This window comes from Aulonocara stuartgranti (assembly GCF_965226115.1).
Source record: "Aulonocara stuartgranti genome assembly, chromosome: 11".
Lineage (NCBI taxonomy): Eukaryota > Metazoa > Chordata > Actinopteri > Cichliformes > Cichlidae > Aulonocara > Aulonocara stuartgranti.
In genome coordinates this window covers 8,338,124-8,361,549 of record NC_138947.1, presented here as the reverse complement: position 1 = coordinate 8,361,549, position 23,426 = coordinate 8,338,124, and the positions used below count along the sequence as shown (strand labels likewise).

At 37.7% G+C, this 23,426-nt stretch overlaps 1 protein-coding gene across 4 annotated transcripts; it reads right to left on the bottom strand.

Annotated features, from left to right (window-relative positions):
- Positions 1-407: 407 nt before the first annotated feature.
- On the bottom strand, positions 408-22,209 carry tlr18 (toll-like receptor 18). Of its 4 annotated transcripts, XM_082552032.1 has the most exons (5): positions 22,063-22,209; positions 15,208-15,286; positions 5,173-6,168; positions 2,953-4,135; positions 408-2,417 (listed from the first exon to the last, which is right to left on the bottom strand). In XM_082552032.1, exons 2-5 carry the CDS (start codon positions 15,246-15,248, stop codon positions 1,971-1,973), a joined length of 2,667 nt encoding a protein of 888 aa, XP_082408158.1. In that variant the 5' UTR covers positions 15,249-15,286; positions 22,063-22,209; the 3' UTR covers positions 408-1,970. The 4 variants fall into 4 exon arrangements, with proteins under 4 accessions (XP_082408158.1, XP_082408157.1, XP_082408159.1 ...); XM_082552031.1 differs by lacking the exon at positions 15,208-15,286; XM_082552033.1 differs by lacking the exons at positions 15,208-15,286; positions 22,063-22,209 and adding an exon at positions 8,650-9,542.
- Between the last annotated feature and the right edge of the window lie 1,217 nt (positions 22,210-23,426).

The following is a 23,426-nucleotide window of genomic DNA, read 5'->3' as shown; positions in this document are numbered from 1 at the left end:
TTTGCATCAGTATCTCCTGGTAGCCTGTGTAATGCCAATGCTTTTTGCATGCTAGTTAAAAATTTACCAAACCGACTTGCATTTGGTATCTACAGCAACAGTTTTTAAAAAAAATGTCCTCTCTGGTCTGAGACAGCAGGTGAGACCAGACTGGCCTTTTATTTTTGGTGTGGGGAACATACTTGGAGATTAAACACTCTGTGTTTCGTGTGGGGGAATAAAACCATCCATTGTCGATTACTCATAAAAGCTGTTCTAAACAATGTGTCTATGGTGATCACTCTTTTGCCAAATGAAACTAAATATGTTTTTATTCATTCATTTCAACATCTGCACAGTATGAATTATGAATGACCAGCATTATACAAGACAATAAAATAAGGCACTGCATTATTTTAGAGAATGTATAATATGACTCTTCATGAAAAACAAACATGTCCTTCATTTGCGGTTTAATACAAAAACACTTGAAGTCTATAGACTGCATGTTAACATTACTTATACACATATGCAGAGGGAAGTAAAATATATGAGCTTACTCCCCTTACTACCAAAAACTGGTAAATGGGTGCACATCACACCTTAGCTGTGTGGTGTCACATTTCTGCCTAAGTTCAAGGGTGTCATCTACTGGCCATTTTCAAACTTTGTTATTGCCCACATATGTAAGTAAGCAAGGCTGCACACTTACCATTAATAGCAAAACCCATATCAGTTAAGTCATTTTTTAAATAAAAGTTAAATTAATTAAAAAAAACAGTTTTAAAAAAGTTAAATTTAAAATGGCCCAACATGAATCAAGTCAGAGCACAGCAAAAAGAAATAACGCTGCTTTTTTTTTTTTTTTTTATCAAAGTATTACATTACTGAATCCAAATGATTAAAAATAGTAGTAAGGTAGACATAATGACTCAATATGTAACAAACGTACATTCACATTTATCAACTGGCAAAACCATTTTTCTTAATCATACAACAGCTTTTATTTTATTTAAAGCATGTGTAAAGACAACTAAATCTAACTTCATTCAGGCACTGGACATGTATCTGCTATCTGTCTGTATAACTCATTCTAATTCCCTTAGTTATATTATACCTGGTGACAATGATAACACTGAAAACTGAACAAATATTTGATAAACATTAACTATTATATGAAACAGTGATTCATAGAGGACCCAGTGAAAGTATGACATGTGTCAAGTGAGCAATCTCTGTGAGTGTGCTTTTGCAATGTATGCCAACAGCAAAGCTAATAGTAACTCATGAGGGATGGCTTTAGGAATAAACAAACAGCAAGCACACAAGTTCAGACTGACATTTGGCAGTAACTTAAATTGGTGACTACCTGTGTGCAGTATTCACTAAAATAGGAATAGTATTCAGCTTGAAACACATTGAATATTGCACCGAAAACTTCAAAATGACTAGTGCTGATACAAACACTGATTGATGGAGCATTACCATTCTCCAGTTTCTAAGCTTTTGCTCTACAACTTGATATCGCTTGTATTGTTACTATATGGTTTCATTTGACTCGGCTTGATCTGAGTTTGAACATTCATGATCTCATACCTCTGAGGGCCAAGAATGTAACAGTGCACAGTCCTTTCACAGTGTGGCACCTGTCACCATGGTTTGCTGGGACCTTGCTTGTTATCCAGAGTGCAACATGGGAGATCTCATGTGAGCCGGCCTTTCAGCGCCTGTCAGCAGGGCACCTGGCCTGAGACACTGAGGGAAAGTGAAGCAGAGGCCATCAGCTCAGCTGTCAGGGATGACATGACAGACTGCCTTGGGCAGACAGATTGTTGGGCAGGGGTTGTTTGTTTTTCTTTGTTATCACAATGAGATGCTGTATTTTGCTCCCTTGTTGGCATAGCCTAAACAAAAAGGTTACTTGAGGGGAGGTCTTTACTGAGAAAATACTGAGAAAGGCATTTGTTTAATAGTTCTTTTTAATTTAATGGCTAAAATGCCACCAGTGGTATCTGATTTAATGGCTCTTCATTTGCTTCGTTTGTGGGTTCTGCTTCTTTTTCCACAGTCATCTTATCTTCTTCTGGCACCCTTTCCTCAATAGGGGGACCAATCACAGATATTCTTCCCGCAGATAGGGTTCTTCTCTTAACACTGTTTGCCCGCTCTTGGGTTGTTGGCTTTCCCAGGACACTCCTCAGCTGTGCCCAGAAAAATGCCTGCTGGTTAACCTGCTGGGGCCACTCCAGGTATGTCTTTGTACTCAGCATCTTCTTGAGCTTGCAATACTTGCTGGGTAAGGAGTTTGGATCAATAGGCTCCTTAACCACTAAGATGACATCACTGAAGGTTTTTCCCATTGCTCTCTGCTGAGCAAAGTACAGCTCATAGTTGCACCACTCACTGTTAACGAAGTGCCGTGAGAGAATAAACATTACCTAGGAATAAAGAAAACAACAGAAAGGAAATTATTATAGGGTCTCTACCTTATGCTTTCCTACCAATTTCCAAACAACAATGATGAGATGCTGAATAACAGGGCAACTATATTCATCAACCATTTAGCATAACTCATATCACCATTACTTACTTTTTTAGACTTTTAAGACTCGGTATTCCAACAGTCAACAAATTGTCAGGCAAGTTTTGAGATGATGTTTTCATCATTTATAATTGCAATGTAGTTTAAAAAATGAGAAGTGCCAAGAAGAAGTGGCATCTACTGAACCAGGTGACTATAAGCTATTTTGTTTTGCCTTTGAATGAACAAAATTATGTGAAAATGACACACACTTCCACTGAGTGACGTTGCTATAGATCAACTGACTAAAACTGTAGCTCCTAAAAAAAAATGTCCAAAATAATTAGGTTTTGCTGTGTGTTGTTTCTCATTTTGCAAGACTTTAATTTACTGTAACTTTTAATGTGCTGGTGTATAGTGGGGTGCTTTTACTACATAATACATTTTAGTACCTTACGACTGCTTTCAATATTCTCAATGATGTTATCAATGATCCACTTTCCAGGCATGAAGTCCCTCTCATGAATGCATAGACGATAGGGGTTCGTGTTGTTCTCCAAACAGGGTAAGAGCTGGTGCCTCACCCAGTCAGCATCTGAGTGACTGTAGGATATGAAGGCATGGTAGGTAAAAGTTTCCAGATCACCAGCTGCTTTCTCCTTGTGAGCTCTGTATTTAGCCCTGATGATCTGGTATGTTGCTTTAGTGTACCATGGGAGGTCAAAAATATAGCAAATCAGCATAAGTATTAAGATCACTGCTGTGGTGGTTGCAACACAGATAATGATAACCAGTCTGATGTCACATGCTACATGACCCGGAAAGTATTTGGCTATGACTGTGTTGAGCAAAGCCTCTGGGTGGTAACACTTGTAGTTCTCAGGCCAGTTTGTGAGGTTTACCTTTCCTTTTGAAATTGTGTCCTGGATGAAAGCATGAAGCTCACATGTGCAATGATAAGGATTGTTCCCTGCCTGAAGTTGAGACAACTGAGGCATATCTTCAAAGGATTTTTTGCTAATTAGGCCAAATGAATTCCCATCCAAAGCTAGCGATTGCAGTGATGCACTTTCCCATTTAGATGGGATGAATTTAATTTTATTCCCACTCAGTAGAAGGGTTTTGAGGTTGGTGGTTTTCTCAAAGTAGTTCATGTCCAGCTGGTCCAGATCACAGTAGGACAGATCCAAGTACTGTACTGTGGTTGGTAGACAACTGAGAGCTTCACCTACAAAGTTATTATGGTGAGCAATAAACTTGGTGATATTTTGTTTCCAGACACAATTTTGGCTATCTTTAGCAGATCCTAATTTGTTGTAGCTGAAATCCAAAACCTTTAGCTCCTGGAATTCTTTTGTGAGGGATGATAAGTCTTTTAAGCTGGTCAACTCATTGTTGCTTGTGTTGAATGTATGAAGATTCGGCATGGTGTTCTTGTAATCGCATCGCTGGTTGAATACAAACTCATTTTTTAGTCGATTATTGGAGACATCTAGTAATTCCACACCGTTCATCTCAACCCATGAATCACAGGGTGCAGAGTTGAAATACACATGTTGAATAGACAGTTGCTTAACTTTCTTGAACCAGGTGAAACGCCAATCAAATCGTAGCACATCAGGATTGCTGATGTACCTACAAGAAACAGAGATATTTAGTTTGCGTATTTTTATATGACCTTAGTAGTGAGCTTCACATTCATGTAATTTCACTTTGTAACAAGGTATTGAATTATAACTATAACAAAATACTTGTCAAACCCACTATTTCATAGCATCATCTTCTTGTGCAGCTCTACCGTATTTAGTGCAGCTGCTGTTTTTGGATCATTAATTTAAAGCCCTGGTATGTTCCTTTATAGTCATGCCCTATGTTGCGCTGCACAACCTTGTGACTAAAATTGCTTGTTTAAGTATAACCATAATTTACAAGATGAAAATCACAAAATCACATTTTACGGTCCATTAGAATAGAATAGAATTCAACTTTATTGTCATTGCACATGTCACACGTACAAGGCAACGAAATGCAGTTTGCATTCATCCAGAAAGTGCTTAGTAATAAAATACATATATTACAAAAATGGGTCTATTATGGGTATGTTGCAATGTACACGGTATGAAGGTATGTTATGAATATGCTATAACTATAAGTATGTACAGGCTGTAGACTCAAACACAGCTGTTATCCAACTGCAATAACACATCTGAATACTACAAAAAAATGTCCATCACGCCACTCTTGTGTTAATCTATGCACGGTCTGAAGCATGTGTGTGGGAATGTATGTGAATGTTTTACTGTTATATCTTATTAGTATTTTAAGTATTCTATCTATTTTATTTATTGAATTTTATTGTTTTATTTATATGTTGATATTGCTAGGGATGATGCAATGATCGGGGACCATTCTTAATTTCGTTGTTCTCATGACAATGACAATAAAGTTTCTGATTCTGATTCTGATTAGTGAGTGTACAAGCTATGTACAGGCTACGAACAGGATATAAATATGAAACTATACAGAAATATGAACTATACAAGTTATAAACAGTTGTTAACAGTTGTAGAACTATAGTTATTATTGTACAGAATTATTCAGTAGTGCAGTTTAGATCAGTGAGATGTGTAAACTACTGTTAGAGCAATCTTGTAGGACACCAAAATACTCACCAAAGATCCAGTTTATCCAGTACAAGATCTGTGATGCTGGAACTTGCACCACTATCAACAAATGTTGGCGAACGGGCAAAGTCAATGTACTGAAGTCTTAATCTTTTGATGCTGGTTGCTTGTAAATTGATTAAAGCCATCCTTATAAGGTTCTCATTGAATTTTCCTCTGTGAAAGATGAGTTGCTTGGCTTTAATGTGTTTTAAACCCTGAAAAATGTCCTCCTTTCCCATGTAGTATGTGAATTCAAAGAGGTTACGAAATTGAATGACTGTGAATGTTTTGTTAGCTAGGTCCTGTAGCATATGAACAAGAGCATTTGGGTGTTGGTCTATAGCCATGTCAAAGCCCATCTGACTTGTCTGAATGACTTCTAAACTTCCAGGCTCATAGTAATGGAGGTGGGAGGAACATTTAATAGCAAATCCTTGGAGCTTAAGGTTCTTCAGGGGTTGGAAATCTTTTTTTTTTAGGCCCATCACCAAAGGGCCGCCCATGGAGAGAACCTGGAGTCTGGAAAGTTTGGAGAAGCAGTCAGCCAAAGTTGCATTTATATAAAGGTTATTAGACATGTAGAGCTCTTTTAGATTAACGAGAGGTGTCAGAGCTCTGGCAGGAATTTCCTGCAGGGAGTTATTGAAGATGTCAAGATACTCCAAGAGTGTGTTGTTTCTGAAGGCATCATTGTCAATGTATGAAATGTTATTGTACTGAAGCTTGAGGATACGAAGCTTAGGGAGGTGGAAAAGGTCATCAGCATAAACAGCTTGAAGTTTATTATAGGAGAGGTCTATTTCTTCAAGTGTGGGTGGAAATTGTCTCCATGGGATACTGTCAAGCTGTCTTCCCAGACAATCTGCAGATCGGTCAGAGTTGTAGATCTGACAGGGTCTTTCCTCAGTGTTGGTAGTGGGGAGTGAAGATGGAGTTGGGAGTGTGAGAGCTCCAAGAAAGACACCACTGAAATGGATCAACTTCCAAATCATTGTTTTAGACCTGGAAATGAACAAGATCAGGCAAGATTATCAAAACATTTTATTGATTTTCGTAGACAGTAAATGCCAGATACACGTAATAGTTTGATTAACATTTCATTAAACATTAACATTAATGCTCATTCAGATTTTATTCTGTGTTTGAGTGCTCTTTTAGGCTCCCTGCTTTCCCTCAATCCCCTTTCCTGTATTTCTTAGACTTCTTCTGTACTTTAAAAAAAAATCTATTTCATGGCTTCAGATCTCTTTGCAATTTTCCTTGTGTTCACTTAACTGAAGTGAGGGCATAAAAAATCCAAGTAAACTGAATCCAAAAATTTTAGATGTGATTGAGTAGTAAGCATAACAAAAATGCCGTCAAACTCGTGGGGACAACCGTTTCTCCCCATAAGTGACTGTTGGTCCCGACAAGTACAGTGGCATGCCAATTTTTCTGTCCTCACAAAGACGTCTAAACATTTACACACACACATGCAAGTATATAAATCAGAGAAAAATGTGTACTTTTGAAATTGCATTATCAATGTTGGGCAAAATTGTGACACGTAACAGTACACCACTTCTACAAAACAGTAAACAAAACCAATGTTTAATTCCTGTAAGATGCATGAATGCAACACTTTTTTCTGATATATTTAATTTCATAATTTCCTGTTGGGTTATAAGTGTGTCTGGTAGTCACTGATTTCTAGCTTCTTTTCAGGTTAAGTTGACCTAGAAACCGCACACATCACCGCATTTATTGAATGCACTCAGGCAGCAAACCTGCATTTAAAAAGACATTAGTTTCATCCATTTACAATATACATTTCCACTGGTCCCTCAGTAAACATCAACAACGGCAACTTTGTCATTACACAGCACTTACCCTGTGAAGTCTACCTTTCTGCTAAGGGCTGGTAATGCAGACACTTTCAAATTCTCCTCCCCTTTTATAGTAGTAGCTCAAGGTTACACATTGTTTGTGCCCTTACGTGAAAGCTTTATAACCCTCATAAAACAATGTTGTTTTATCTATTCCAGAATTGATGTGAGTCGAATAAACAATTCTGCATGGATATGGCTAGAGTAGAAAAACATTGTTGCCCTGTTTATTTTAGATAATTGTAGGTCATTATACTGTATTAGAGCACTGTCTGTTCATTTGTGACAGTCTGGATAGGAAAAAAATATATATATCATCATCCTGTCAAACATAATTTTTGTTTAATTCATTGACTCAGCTGCATCTAACAGATTGATGGTACATGATAAACTGATGTGTTAATTTCTGAATTATAATTCAGAAACATAAATAAAAAATACATAAATAGATAAAAAATACAAATATATAATTTATCCACAAATATATTCATTGGGGAAATGTAATTTCTCATAACATTCCACTGACATTTGAGTCAGTTACTGTAAAATTATGATATTATTTTATGCCATGTTATACCCCTAATTAAAGATTGTGAATTATTATGTAGTTTTAGTTTGCATTATTCTCCTGAATTAGAAGAAGCTGATAACTATTGCATTAGTTAAACTGATTTGCATTACATTAAATTGCTGACTTGTTGTGAATGAATGATATTGTTTTATGATGCATTATATTGCTGAGTTATAAGAAATACTGTTCGCAGAAGGTTATTGTTTAATTTGTCTGAGTAGAAGAGAACAGAGTGTGCTGGAGTTTTCTGCCCCATTTCAGCAGGAGCAGATAAACAGGGAGCCAAGGTCGTAGCTTAGGCGCTGTGTGAGAGAGAGCATGTGAATGTTTAGGCTTTTTATGATAAGGTGGAGGCACCAGAGGCTATAAAAGTTTGAGCAATGCTCCACCATTTTGAGATTTTGAGGCTGTCTGCATCAGTGTCCATCTCCCACGTGTGTGATCATTAAATCATCGTTTGACTCAACCCGGCCGGACCAGTGTTGTTATTGTGGTTTTTTCTCTTGTCTCCATCCCCAATATTTTGAACCTTAACATTACTCATCATTTCTAATTATTCATGTGAATGAGTGAATTAACGTATTGTTCTAGGGGAAAAAGTGTCACATGACAGATGAGTTCTTTGAATCAATATCTGTGTTTGTTACTTTGGCAATCTTCTTCCTTATTTGTCAGTTAAACATTGTATGGGAAGTAACACAACAGTAATACTGTTTAGCTATATGACTTGGGCCTCAGTGGACAGCTGTTCCTGGAAATTGACAGTAGATTAGAAAAACATCAATAACATTTACTTAGTAAGACACGTCACATAAAGGCACTGTTGTAAAGTAATGTTTTCCATGTAAAGCAGCTGTGGTACTTTGCATTATCAATATTATACTAATATTATAACTAGAGATGGACCGATCCGATATTACGTATCGGTATCGGTCCGATACTGACCTAAATTACTGGATCGGATATCGGAGAAAAATAAAAAATGTAATCCGATCCATTAAATATCAGGAAAGCACCTCACAAAACTTGCAACACGCCGTAACTCACCTCAGAACGTTAGCACGTTGGAGCAGTATGCATCACGTGATAGAGCGGCTGTGGCATGCGGGACCTGTCGGTGGTCTAGATAGCATGTGGAGTTTTGCTAGCAACCCGGCATTTCATCTCCGACAAAGTTATCCCGAGAGAAGTAAAGCAAGTGTGTAAGTCCATCTCTGAATGTTTGTAAAGCATTCCTGCGTTAAGCTTAACAAACGACTGCCTCTCGCTCTCCGGCTGCTACTTCAATCATGAAACTGCTTAACGATCAGCTGATCGGCTTTTCTGTCGCGAGTCCGTGTCTCTTGTTTGCTTTTGGCCCACTTTGCACCAGACAGAGGAAACCAGCGGCTGAACAACAGCAGCACGTTTAAGCTTGATCAGCTGTTGTTAGAATGTATTTAATATTACTTTCTACTCGAGGATCTTTTTCTACGTAGCTGACGCTGGTAACTGTGCAGGGGCGCATCTAGCAAAGTTTAGCCAGGGGGGCCGATAGGGCATTAACAGGGAAAAGGGGGCACAAAGACATACTTTTCTTTCTTATTCTCATTTAAAATGTCTAGCTTTTAATTATTTAATATTTATCCGAATCTTACACCCAAAGTTTTAATCTGATGTAAAATGTATAGAAGTCCATTATTGTATATAGTGACTATTAAGTCTAATATATATACCCTAGTAAGCTATAGTACTTTTTCCTTTGGGAAGGTACCATCTGTGCAGTCTGCAATTTTGTTGAAGAAAGATGTTGAATCTATTTAATATTTCTTGAAAAATAATTGATTTCTGTGCATTTATTTTTTCACACTGCATCAAATTAAGGTTGATTACGTCGATTAAGCATCATGAGGTGGCGCGTGAGGGGTGGTTCCCTATTTTTTATTTATTTATTTTTGTTGTTGCTGGGAGTTGGAACCCTGTTAGTTAGGTTGCTTAATATTTGCGCTAAGTACTCTTTTAAAATACCAGAATAGGGAGGATGGTGTAGGTTTAAGTTTATTAGATTGATCAGTATTGCTGAACTATGAAATTTTTTTTGCATATAGGTATAACAGAATAGCTTTAGTGTAGTTGTTGTTTTAAACTTGAGTATGAACATATACAAAATGCAGCAAGATATTTAAAAAAAAAAAACAGTTTTGTTGATTAAAAACACTATATCGGATTCATATCGGTATTGGCAGATATCCAAATTTATGATATCAGTATCGGTATCGGACATAAAAAAGTGGTATCGTGCCATCTCTAATTATAACAATGCTAATTTTGTCTTAAATGATTTGAAATGCAATTATATTTCAAGCCACGAGACAATGTTTTCATTTTCCATTTATTTTGGTCATTTTAGTGCCAAGTTCAAGTTTAACCCCAAGTTGGCACCAAGTCTTTCAGATCATTTGCCAGATATCACTAAAAAATATTGATAGTGTTAACATTTTCATTTCAATTTTGATCTTAATAGTGTTAAATTGTGAAATACAATTTTTACTTTAAGTGGACATGGTTAATGAATACCCATTCATGGTATGTGAACATGAAAGACCTGCCTGTTGCAGGACTATTAATAGGTAACTGTTTAACCCTGCACGGCACCGCAGACCACGCCACACCACACGGACCATGCAAGATCTTTCTTTGATCCCATGTGTTGTCTTGTGATAACTCCATCAGGGTTCAGAAGCACCTATCTGCATTCCTCTTGCTTTTTCTCTTTACATTTATATTTTGGTTTGTAGGCCTGCCTGTGTGATACATAAGTAGTGAATAGTAATGCTAAAATGTGAAAACAATGCTAATCCAGACAAAACATAAACTCATGTCATTCACCAGCTGCTCTTGTATATAATGGAGCAAAAACAAATTTTGACTGTACATGCAATTTAGTTTAGTTTAGTTACACTGGCCATACTTTATATTGATTGCCTAGATGCAGATATAGAACACAGCAGCAGAAGTCATGAGTAGATCTGATGAATCATTTCTATTGCTTATTGTAAGTTGACCTTTCAAGTTGTGGGACTGATGTTTTGTTGGTGGCAAAGATTTCATTTACACATAGCAGCAATTTAAATCTGATTGTTACCAAATATAATCTGGCTGGTGTGACTGTGTGCCAAGCATTAGGTTAAGAATTGCCCTTCCTCAGATTACTCATCCAGATACAGATCAGTGCACCAGTTGTAAAAGGGGATAAGTTTGCAAAAACATTAGAGTAGTCAGCAACTCCCACAGTGTAGTCTCAGATAGCTTTATCTTGTGGTTGTTAGGCATAAATCTAAACAACAACAGGTCATTTTGCAGTCAATAGGATGGTTTAATCAAGTTTTTTTTTAATTAGAAAAACTTAAAGGTCAAGACTTTTTGATCTGTGTGACCTGTTGTACTGTGATCTTCACACATTGCTTTGCATCATTTTCTCCCTCACAAACCTGATAAATTCACTGCTTCTTTAAGCATTTTCTTTTGGTTTCTGTCACTTCCGTAGCTATTCTGCTGTCTCCTACAGAACACTTCTGCTTTGTAACGTTTTATTTTTTTTCTACTGCTGTTGTGTTTTATTCAGCTTCCTTTGCTTTTTATTCAACATCTATTACATTTTGTGTGCCTTTGCAGCATTTTTCTTTTTGTTAGTGTTTCCTCAAGTTCCACTGCATTTGATCTCTCAGGGCCACCACAGAAAACTAAAACCTTTTACCTCAGGCAAATTCCTCATTAATGTTTCCAACAGAGGTAAGCCAAATTGCCACATTCCTGCAAACACTGAGAGCTTTTAAGTTATGTCTATCAGATTTTATATTAACCAGCAGGTTATGAGCTTCTGTGTTTAACTCCTCTTATGAACCGTACTTTTGTTCTCTGTGACCTCTTGCTGAATTTTTTGTGGTTCTCATGAATGTACAATTCCCACAAGAGAAATGTTTTCTGTTCTGCGGTGTACAGTCTTATCGGTTAAAGGAATCTGCACAAACATGTTGGCAAAGCTGCAGACTTCTCTGTTCAAATTTTTAGTAGAGATGGCACGATACCACTTTTTTATGTCCGATACCGATACCGATATCATAAATTTGGATATCTGCCGATACCGATATGAATCCGATATAGTGTTTTTTAATCAACAAAACTGTTTTTTAAATATCTTGCTGCATTTTGTATAAGTTCATACTCAAGTTTAAAACAACAACTACACTAAAGCTATTCTGTTATACCTGTATGCAAAAAAAAAATTTCATAGTTCAGCAATACTGATCAATCTAATAAACTTAAACCTACACCATCCTCCCTATTCTGGTATTTTAAAGAGTACTTAGCGTAAATATTAAGCAACCTAACTAACAGGGTTCCAACTCCCAGCAACAACAAAAATAAATAAATAAAAAATAGGGAACCACCCCTCACGCGCCACCTCATGATGCTTAATCGACGTAATCAACCTTAATTTGATGCAGTGTGAAAAAATAAATGCACAGAAATCAATTATTTTTCAAGAAATATTAAATAGATTCAACATCTTTCTTCAACAAAATTGCAGACTGCACAGATGGTACCTTCCCAAAGGAAAAAAGTACTATAGCTTACTAGGGTATATATATTAGACTTAATAGTCACTATATACAATAATGGACTTCTATACATTTTACATCAGATTAAAACTTTGGGTGTAAGATTCGGATAAATATTAAATAATTAAAAGCTAGACATTTTAAATGAGAATAAGAAAGAAAAGTATGTCTTTGTGCCCCCTTTTCCCTGTTAATGCCCTATCGGCCCCCCTGGCTAAACTTTGCTAGATGCGCCCCTGCACAGTTACCAGCGTCAGCTACGTAGAAAAAGATCCTCGAGTAGAAAGTAATATTAAATACATTCTAACAACAGCTGATCAAGCTTAAACGTGCTGCTGTTGTTCAGCCGCTGGTTTCCTCTGTCTGGTGCAAAGTGGGCCAAAAGCAAACAAGAGACACGGACTCGCACAGAAAAGCCGATCAGCTGATCATTAAGCAGTTTCATGATTGAAGTAGCAGCCGGAGAGCGAGAGGCAGTCACTCGTTAAGCTTAACGCAGGAATGCTTTACAAACATTCAGAGATGGACTTACACACTTGCTTTACTTCTCTCGGGGATAACTTTGTCGGAGATGAAATGCCAGGTTGCTAGCAAAACTCCACATGCTATCTAGACCACCGACAGGTCCCGCATGCCACAGCCGCTCTATCATGTGATGCATACTGCTCCAACGTGCTAACGTTCTGAGGTGAGTTACGGCGTGTTGCAAGTTTTGTGAGGTGCTTTCCTGATATTTAATGGATCGGATTACATTTTTTATTTTTCTCCGATATCCGATCCAGTAATTTAGGTCAGTATCGGACCGATACCGATACGTAATATCGGATCGGTCCATCTCTAATTTTTAGTATTATTTTCATTTGTTTAACAAAGTCATGTGGTGTGTCAAAATAGAGTTGTACGTAGTGCAGTCAAAACACCTACACATAATCTCTTTTGTGTACACAGTATACTATACAAAATCTTTTCAGAGTTAATTATTCTCCCCAGGCTGGCTCACTGCCAAATTCATATAAGACAAGCTGGAATCTCCCCAAGCATGTGAGAAAAAAAAAGAAAGATAATTTGTTATCACTGTTTGTGTCACGTTTAAATTTTACAACTATGACACTGTTTGCATTCTAACTATGACCAAGTGGAAGGGCTCAAATTATCATGGATAACCAAATAAGAAATAAGATGAGTGAATGCTTTTTTCTTTTTTTTTCTTTGCTTTTGCTCCATAATTGCTGATAGAGGACACCATGTAGCTGCACTGGCTCATCCGGTATCTAAAACAGGTAACAACAGATAAGAGCATAACAAGGACAAGGTTTCCATTTGTTGTTACAAGAAGAGCAAAATTTGAATGGTCTACTTTTTAAAAGATCTTTTGGAAATACTTTAAAGACTAGGATCCAATTGTGTACAGTAATTGAAAGGAGAAATGAGGTTAGTATAAAACTCCTGGAAGAATAAAACCAACAGAAAATACACAAAGATGTGCTCACAACACGCCAAACAACTCTATTTAGGACTTGATTGATGATATAGAGGGCCTCACATCAGATGGTTGCTTCAGTGGGGTAAATAAATTTCTGATTATTAAGGTTGAGAAGCAGATCAGATATGATATATATATATATATATATATATATATATATATATATATATATATATATTAGGGGTGCAACGATATTCGTATCGATATTGAACCGTTCGATACAGTGCTTTCGGTTCGGTACGCATATGTATCGAACAATACAACATTTGTAATTTATTTTATCAATTTTCCTTCTGACGATGCTGTCTGTGTTGAGCGCTCAGTGAATCTGTGTTCGACTACTCCGCCTAGGCTGCACTGTCGAGCGCAGATCCACTGAGCGCTCAACACAGACAGCATAGTCAGAAGGAAGAGCGCAGGGCAAGCTAGCGAGACAGAAGTTAAGCTCTCCTTGCAACATGGCAAATTGAACCTCATTCAGATCTGGCGTTTGGAATTATTTTGGTTTTCATGTGACGTATGACCCTGAAGGTAAGCGAGTCATGGACTAAAGTAAAACAGTATGTTGGATGTGCCATGCAATGCTCAATTACATTGGTGTGAACTAGTGTGTTAGCGCAGTTAGCTCGTTAACGTGTTGGCCGTCTAGCCCCATGCACGGAGCGATCGGCGGTAGCTCGTTAACGGAGATTTGCCATGTTGTGGCGTTAAGGTCATTTCAACGAGATTAACCTGAAAGCACTAGTGGGAACACAACGAATATGACTGCACATTTACGCCGACATCATCCTAGTGCAAAGACAAGTGGAAGCAGAAAAAAAACAAGCAAGCATGCTACTAACTTTAGCCGAGTCATTTAGACAGCTGTTAGCACATGATTCTCCTTATATGTTTAATATGCTGCTGAGAATATAGCCCAGAAGAAGCGGATAGTATAGCTTTTATTTTGGAAAGAGCCATTTCTCTGTAATAAACTCTCTTTTCCAAAGATGAGTGATTCCTCAATCAGATACAGGGCTTGCAATATCGCTAGCCCGACGTCCCGGAGCTAGCGATTTTTTCAGTCGGGCTACCAAAATCTATCTCTTCCCTGCCCGTCGGGCTATTGTAGGAAAAATATATGTCAATGCTTTTGCATTCTTTCGGAAATGTAGCTGGGTAATTATGTCATTGGCATCGGTGAGCCACTGTCAATATGTGACATATTGAAGTCGCGTTTGAATTTGCGCTTGTTTTTTGCTTTCACTTTGCAATCGTGCGAACTGTGTATAGAGAGCGACAGCACTGATCTGTGAGTGATGATAATTTGTGCACCAATTCCTCTGACATCGTCTTATTAATCGTTAGCTTACTATGCAAACATGACAAGTGAAATCTCCCGCAGCAAGCTTAAACATGTGAGAGGTTGATCGCGCAGAGAATCGCTGAGCTTATGTGAGTGCATGTGTAAAAGCATTTCAGTTCTGCTGAGCCAAATAAGACAGGTCAGGGTGAAGAAGTGACAGCCAAAGAAAAGCTTACCACAAAACGGAGAAGTTATGACAAATCAACCATGGTGACATATTCTGGGCAGATAGCACCCACTCCACTGGTTACTCCACTATTATATGGACAAAAGAATTTCTGTGGCTGCAATATGATGAGCTATATAACGAGGGCTGCACATAAGTGGTCCAGAGGTGCGCATTCGCTGTCAAAATAAAAAACACGCACAAGGGTTAGGGTTAAATTTAAAAACTGTACTTTTGAGTTAAAATATATATTTATAATTTTAATAAATGACAAATTAAAAATGCATGAACATTTTTTTGTATCGAAAAAATATCGAACCGTGACACAAAAGTATCGAACCGAACCGAACCGTGAATTTTGTGTATCGTTGCACCCCTAATATATATATATATATATATATATATATATATATATATATATATATATATATGTGTGTGTGTGCGCGTGTGTGTGTGTGTGTGTGTGTGTATATATATATATATATATATATATATATGTGTGTGTGTGTGTGTGTGTATATATATATATATATATATATATATGTGTGTGTATATATATATATATATTAGGGGTGCAACGATATACAAAATTCACGTTCGGTTCGGTTCGATACTTTGGTGTCACGGTTCAATATTTTTTCGATACAAAAAAAATGTTCATGCCTTTTTAATTTGTCATTTATTAAAATTATAAATATATATTTTAACTCAAAAGTACAGTTTTTAAATTTAACCCTAACCCTTGTGCGCGTTTTTTATTTTGACAGCGAATGCGCACCTGCGGACCACTTATGTGCAGCCCCGGTTATTTAGCTCGTCATATTGCAGCCACAGAAATTCTTTTGTCCATGAAACCATAAAGCTGCACTTTCTTTTTGCCTTATAGTCTGATTTGTCATAACTTCTCCGTTTTGTGGTAAGCTTTTCTTTGGCTGTCACTTCTTCACCCCGACCTGTCTTATTTGGCTCAGCAGAACTGAAATGCTTTTACACACGCACTCACATAAGCTCAGCGATTCTCTGCGCGATCAACCTCTCACATGTTTAAGCTTGCTGCGGGAGATTTCACTTGTCATGTTTGCATAGTAAGCTAACGATTAATAAGACGATGTCAGAGGAATTGGTGCACAAATTATCATCACTCACAGATCAGTGCTGTCGCTCTCTATACACAGTTCGCAGGATTGCAAAGTGAAAGCAAAAAACAAGCGCAAATTCAAACGCGACTTCAATATGTCACATATTGACAGTGGCTCACCGATGCCAATGACATAATTACCCAGCTACATTTCCGAAAGAATGCAAAAGCATTGACATATATTTTTCCTACAATAGCCCGACGGGCAGGGAAGAGATAGATTTTGGTAGCCCGACTGAAAAAAATCGCTAGCTCCGGGACGTCGGGCTAGCGATATTGCAAGCCCTGTATCTGATTGAGGAATCACTCATCTTTGGAAAAGAGAGTTTATTACAGAGAAATGTCTCTTTCCAAAATAAAAGCTATACTATCGCTTCTTCTGGGCTATATTCTCAGCAGCATAAGGAGAACATGTGCTAACAGCTGTCTAAATGACTCGGCTAAAGTTAGTAGCATGCTTGTTGTTTTTGTCTTTGCACTAGGATGATGTCGGCGTAAATGTGCAGTCATATTCGTTGTGTTCCCACTAGTGATTTCAGGTTAATCTCGTTGAAATGACCTTAACGCCACAACACGGCAAATCTCCGTTAACGAGCTACCGCCGATCGCCCCGTGCATGGGGCTAGACGGCCAACACGTTAACGAGCTAACTACGCTAACACACTAGTTCCCTCCCATGTAATTGAGCATTGCACGGCACATCCAACATACTGTTTTACTTTAGTCCATGACTCGCTTACCTTCAGGGTCATACGTCACATGAAAACCAAAATAATTCCAAACGCCAGATCTGAATGGGGGAGGTCCATGTTGCAAGGAGAGCTTAACTTCTGTCTTGCTAGCTTGCCCTGCACTCTTCCTTCTGACTATGCTGTCTGTGTCGAGCGCTCAGTGGATCTGCGCTCGACAGTGCAGCCTAGGCGGAGTAGTCGAACGCAGATTCACTGAGCGCTCAACACAGACAGCATCGTCAGAAGGAAAGTTGATAAAATAAATTACAAATGTTGTATTGTTCGATATATATGCGTACCGAACCGAAAGCACTGTATCGAACAGTTCAATATCGATACGAATATCGTTGCACCCCTAATATATATATATATATATATATATATATATATATATATATATATATACATATATATATATATATATATATATATATATATATATATATATATGTATATGTGTATATATATATGTATATGTGTATATATATATGTATATGTATATATATGTATATATATATGAATATCAACAAGTCAGTCTTCTCCTGGTAATATATAATTTCTACAATACAATGTAAGTTTTTGACAAGGGTAGCTATGCACTAAATTAGTAACCAGGTTGTGAAAGACACAGCAAACAGTTCTATCATTCATTAAGTCGCGATATCTCTCTGATATGCATGGAAAGCGTCATCCAGTAAGTGTAAAGATCTATTACTGCATCTGATATTTACCCAGCAGTCAATAGTTGGTGGCAAACAGTTCTTTCATTGACATGTGTTGGCAGTGCTGGGCCCACTGCCCTGATATGACAAATGTATCTGGCAGCAGACTTTTTTCACTAATGAGTGTTCTTTACTCTGGTTTAATGAGGCTGTTTACATGCTATGCACAAACACAGCTGCACTTGGTTGATGATTCTGTTTAAGTTATCATGTTCATCCTCCGCAGGGACAGATGCTACACATGTTTATGCGCACAGGTTGTTTTTCTATCATATATCAAATGTTCTTTACCAGCACTGTTGCTGTATAGACAAAGAGCAGTAAGATAAATACAGTAAATGAAATTAAGTTGCTGTTATCTAAACTATCATCAAAAGCACTTGCTTATCGTCTTCTCGCTTTGACTCTGACAGTTACTTTTTTAAAGAAACCGCTTACTGTGAAAGTTGTTTTCAAGAATCACGACTTTCCTGTAAGAATTTCCAATAAAAGCCTTCTACCATAAGGGAGACAGATAGGAAAACTTGAACAAATACCAGCAAAAACAGCTTACTAACTAGACACTTCTAGAGGGAGAAATGCCAAAGAAGGGTGAGCTGAAGAACTAAATCACAAATTATACAAACAGTGAAAAACATCCAATCCATTAACAGATGACTGGGTATAAAAATGGCAGGAATGACTCTTTCTGAAGGGAAATGTCAAGTTAAATCACAAAGCCTTTGTATATTCCCATCAGCATCCCTCAAACTAGGAAAAGAAAAGTAATAACAACAATTATTCAAACTTAATACAGCTTTGTTACAACAGACATTTAGATTTAGAAGAACAGAAAAAGCATTCTAGTAAATGTTAAATATTTGATAGTCACAATTTGATAGAAGTAACACCTGTGCTTGATGAGACAAATTCTTTCTATTACCACACGACAAGTAAAGAAAAGAAAGAGTGTGATACTATATTGGGGCGTTAGAGCAAAACAGAACAAAAGTATTCTGGAGAGTCTTGAATAATTACTAAATCATTACAGTCTGCTCTGTTCAAATCAATACTCTGGTCAGGAAAGCATTAAAGAAAACAATACGAACTTTAAATTCTGCTTCCGTGTTTCACTGCTAGTGCTCTCCAGTTGCACATGCTCGCTCAATGTTGTGGTAAAATACTACATTCAAGTGGAACATAACAATTGCAGATGTTATTAGTCACACCCAACAAATCAAAGCATCCACCACGTAAAAGCTCTATTAAACAGGATAGTGTGGGTAGATTTGTGTTTTGTTTAAGTGCTTTGGTTTCAGGCATTTTAAGGAGGAGTTTACAAACAAAGAGCAAGAGGGATTTAAAATGAATTCTGTCTTATTGCAAAACCCAAAAGGAAAAACTACTCAGCAAAGAGAAATGTGTGCTGTCTCAGTGGCACTTGACTCCAATGGTCATATTCAGTGACTGACTAAAACCAGGCACTGAATATGACATGAAACATATGAAAAAAATATCAAAGTAATGTCACTAACTAGCAAAGGACTGATGAAAATCTTATTATTTACTAAAGAAGCTTCCTTTTAACTGAAGTAGCCCTAGAGTGATCCAGCACTCTGGGGATTCAGGGGTTCACTTTAGTTCATTGAGCAGCCTCCATTGTTGCTTTCTAAAGCCATAAATGTGTGTATATGTATGTGTGTGACAACAACACACAAGCACAGAAGGCTGCTTTGTAGTAAATGTTCCCTGTTGAGAAACATGATAATTGTGTTCTTGTCAAACATCTTGATCATATCTTTATATAAGTCATAAAATATGCAATAACATTTTAGATATTGCCATGAAAATTGACATTAATTATAAAGATAAAATAGTAGCTATGTGATAATTTTACTTTCCCCCATAGAGATAAAATCTGATTACAATGAAAAACTAATTAGATACAGTGGGAAAAGGGAGGCAGCTGCAGTAGGGCAGAGCTGCAGCACTCACATGTACTGCATTCATCGTCTCTAAGCTGCTGCAGTATCAGTGGGCACAGGTCCACTACTGCATCAACTATTATATCTGCTCAGGATGAGCTTCTCTGGACATCTTCTCAGTTAAAAGATAAGAAGATTAACTGGGTTGGCTTCTGAGCATTCAGCATTACAGTTAAATAATAACCGAAGGTTCAACATAAGTTGAAGCATTAAAGAACTAAAATAAATCACACAGGGAACTGTTTGAAAAACATTTAAGAGGGCAGAGCAGCAGGAGACATCCAGTGAGTTCAGTATACAAACAAATCCCTGAATAATCACCACATCCTGGACACTCCTTCTACTTTCTCTAAATATACCTTAAAACCTGTAATCTCAAAATGACTAAGCCGCTCAGATCTTTAGAGAAGACTTTACATACACCATCAGGCAGGCAACATAGACACCAGCAGCTGTTCAAATCTCCCCAATGTTAGCTTATTTACCACAGGGGCTTCACAGGTGCCAGCAATTAAGGAGGCTGCTTGCCTTAGGAGTGTCTCTAAGCATACAGTAAACCTGAAATCTTTATCTTTTTATAATTATCAACACAACTCATTAAAAGATGAAAAACGGATATAAGCAGAGATACTCCAAGCCATCTTACCTGTAGCCTGTGTAGTGAAAGCTGAAATAGTGAATGCCTCCAGGCCAACATACTCCAGATGTCTCAAAAACTTAATTTTCATTGTGATGAACAATTGTTCCACCCAAGAAAGTCATATTTTAATGCTATTTTGTGATTTAAATATCCTATTTGTTACAAAACAAGATGCTCTGTGTTATATCACTTCCTTCCTAACACAAGAGCTTATACACCTTTCATAGCACTGAAATACCCTTTTCATTCCTTTCTAACACAGCTGAGGTATTGGAAAGAGGGATTTTCAGTGTTTTTCTATGCTCAGTGAATAACTGGATAAATACATCTCTTTAGGATCTTTAGCCATGCTACCAGCTGTGTGAGGCTGTACATAAAAACAATAGAGGAAGTGAAAAATGCACACCTTCCTGCTTTCCTATACTAAGGAAACCTTAAGCAATGCAACCTTTAAAAAGGAAAGAAAACTCAGTTTCCAACTCCAGCATGTCGGTCTGGGTGAACAACCTGTCACATGACTTAAACAGGCTCTTCCACACTTATCTTATTCATAATGTGGTTTAAAACAATGAACATTACAGCAAACACATGGATTTTCCTGTTTGAATGCAGCTAGCCATCAAACATTAGAGCCAATTATTGCTTGACATAAAACTTATTGTTGCAGCCAGGGGCAGCCCAAAAGTGATCCCTTTAGACTGGTTTTTGGTTTTAGTGTCCTGATTTTCCTCAGAGTTATCCATTCTGTCACTAGCTAGCAAACATAAACATACTGACAGAAGATGGCACTAAACATGTTTAAAAAGTTGTTTAAACGTGTTTAAAAAATTCACAGACAGTGTTACATCTATGTCAGTTTGAGTTTCATTTCCTCTTTAACCCCCATTTATCCAGGGAAGCTACTGCATGACCACTGGAAGAGATTGTTTTTGTTAGTTAGTTATTTTTGTTTGATTTATTTATTTATTTTTTGTAGTAAAGTAAAAAGTGTGCGTGTTAGTCCCCATGGGGAAATAGTTCCTCTGCATTTAACCCATTCACCCAGTGAAGCAGTGGGCAGCCACCAATGCAGCGCCCGGGGAGCAGTGTGTAGGGACGGTACCTTGCTCAGGGGTACCTCAGGGTAGCCGTTCAGTGGAGTCGAACCCCCGACCTTCCGATCATGGGGCCACTACTCTACCTACTGAACTATCCCTGAACTAGTGGACAACTACAGCTGTGTCTGGGCTCAAATATTTAAGCCAAGATAGAGTCAATATGTCAAACGACCTACAAAATGTTACTACTGGGCATTGAAACCTGCCACTTTTCCCACTTCCTGTCTAACTGGTGTACTGTTAAATGATAAGTATGGGACGCTATTTTGTCTGGAACACTGTATTGAATTAGAATTACTATCAAGTAGAGGAAGTCCATCAAGTTAACATTTTCCACCCCTTAGATCAACTAGTGAATTTTATGTGCCTCCACAATAAACTACATCTCTTTAGGATCTTGAGCCATGCTACCATTCTAATATATTCTAATTCAAATATAGCAATTAGAATTATTATTCAACATTTAGAATGTGCTGAAAGATTGGAACTACAAGTGATCCAGGTAGATTGTTTTAAATGTTAAGAGACAAAACAAGCTTGAAATAGACATGAAAACAATATGTTTACACTCACCTCATGTTGGACAGGCTCAGGTCTTCCTTAGCTGGACTTTTCATAACACATTCTAACCTGTTCTGTTGTCAGTGCTTAGTGAGAAGTGACTCACCACTGGATAAGCTTATGGGCACTCTGTTAGCTCTGCTAGTCTGTATGTGTTTTTGGCCCTCCCTCTCTGTCTGATTCTTTTTCTCTCTCACTCACTCTTCAGTCTTTGTGCATGAGCACGTGTGTGTGTGTGTGTGTGTGTGTGTGTGTGTGTGTGTGTGTGTGTGTGTCGCTCAGGAATGTGGAAAGTAGTTTTTTTTTTTTGCCTCAGAGGCTCCACATATTTTTAATCATGTTTGCTATTCTGTAACACAAACATTAGAGCCAGAACTGTTGGGAAATATCAGTTTCATCATAGCCATTACTCTGGTCATGCACATACATTTGATTTTATTTTGTTAAAACCTTGAGATATTGTTTTTTTTTTTTTTTTTTTTTTTTTAATCTAACCCAATAAAACCCACTTAAAAATAAAGGTTGAGTATGTGCTAAGACTATTTTGATAGCAAAAACAAAAAAGTTAAAAATAACAACTGCTGAAAAAAGAAGAAGCATGTCCACGCTGTTCCAAGTTTCAGTGAACACCTCTGCCAAAAACTGCCTGTGTAATTAGACAGGCCCATGAAGATAATCTGTTGGGTGGAGGAATTTCAGTTCATCTCTGCCCTCGGGCCATTTTCACAGTTTGGTTGTCTTATTCATTTGTATATTTTATTAGTTATTATGTCATTTCCTCTGTGGGTTTACATCCCTATAAAACTATGAGTGAGGTTTTGTCTCTAAATACATCAACAAACTGAGAAATATAGGAAATTAGAGCGTGTCCAGAAAGTATTCACAGCACATCACTTATTCCACATCATGTTAAAGCCTTGTTCCAGAATGGAAGTCACCGCACCTAGTGCTCCGATTACCATAGGGACCACCGTCACCTTCACCCTCCACATCTTTTCGAGCTCTCCTCTGAGCCCTTGGTATTTCTCGAGCTTCTCGTGTTCCTTCTTCCTGATGTTGCTGTCATTCGGAACCGCTACATCGATCACTACATCTGTCTTCTCATGTTTGTCTACCACCACTATGTCCGGTTGGTTAGCCACCACCATTTTGTCCGTCTGTATCTGGAAGTCCCACAGGATCTTAGCTCGGTCATTCTCCACCACCACCCACCTCCCATTTTGACCTCGGCACTTCCAGGCCATATTCGGCACAGATGTTTCTGAATACCATGCTGGCCACTTGGTTATGGTGTTCCACGTATGCCCTGCCTGCTAGCATCTTGCACCCTGTTGTTATGTGCTGGATTGTCTCTGGGGCATCTTTACACAGCCTGC

What these genes read in the sequence shown, in the direction of transcription:
- tlr18 (XM_082552031.1), bottom strand. Translation starts at nt 22,106, where the DNA reads ATGAAAAGTCCAGCTAAGGAAGACCTGAGCCTGTCCAACATGAG. An exon ending in CTGAGCCTGTCCAACATGAG is followed by an intron (nt 6,169 to 22,062) that starts GTGAGTGTAAAC and finishes GTTCATTTCCAG; the next exon opens with GTCTAAAACAATGATTTGGA. An exon ending in ATATTGAAAGCAGTCGTAAG is followed by an intron (nt 2,418 to 2,952) that starts GTACTAAAATGT and finishes CTTTATTCCTAG; the next exon opens with GTAATGTTTATTCTCTCACG.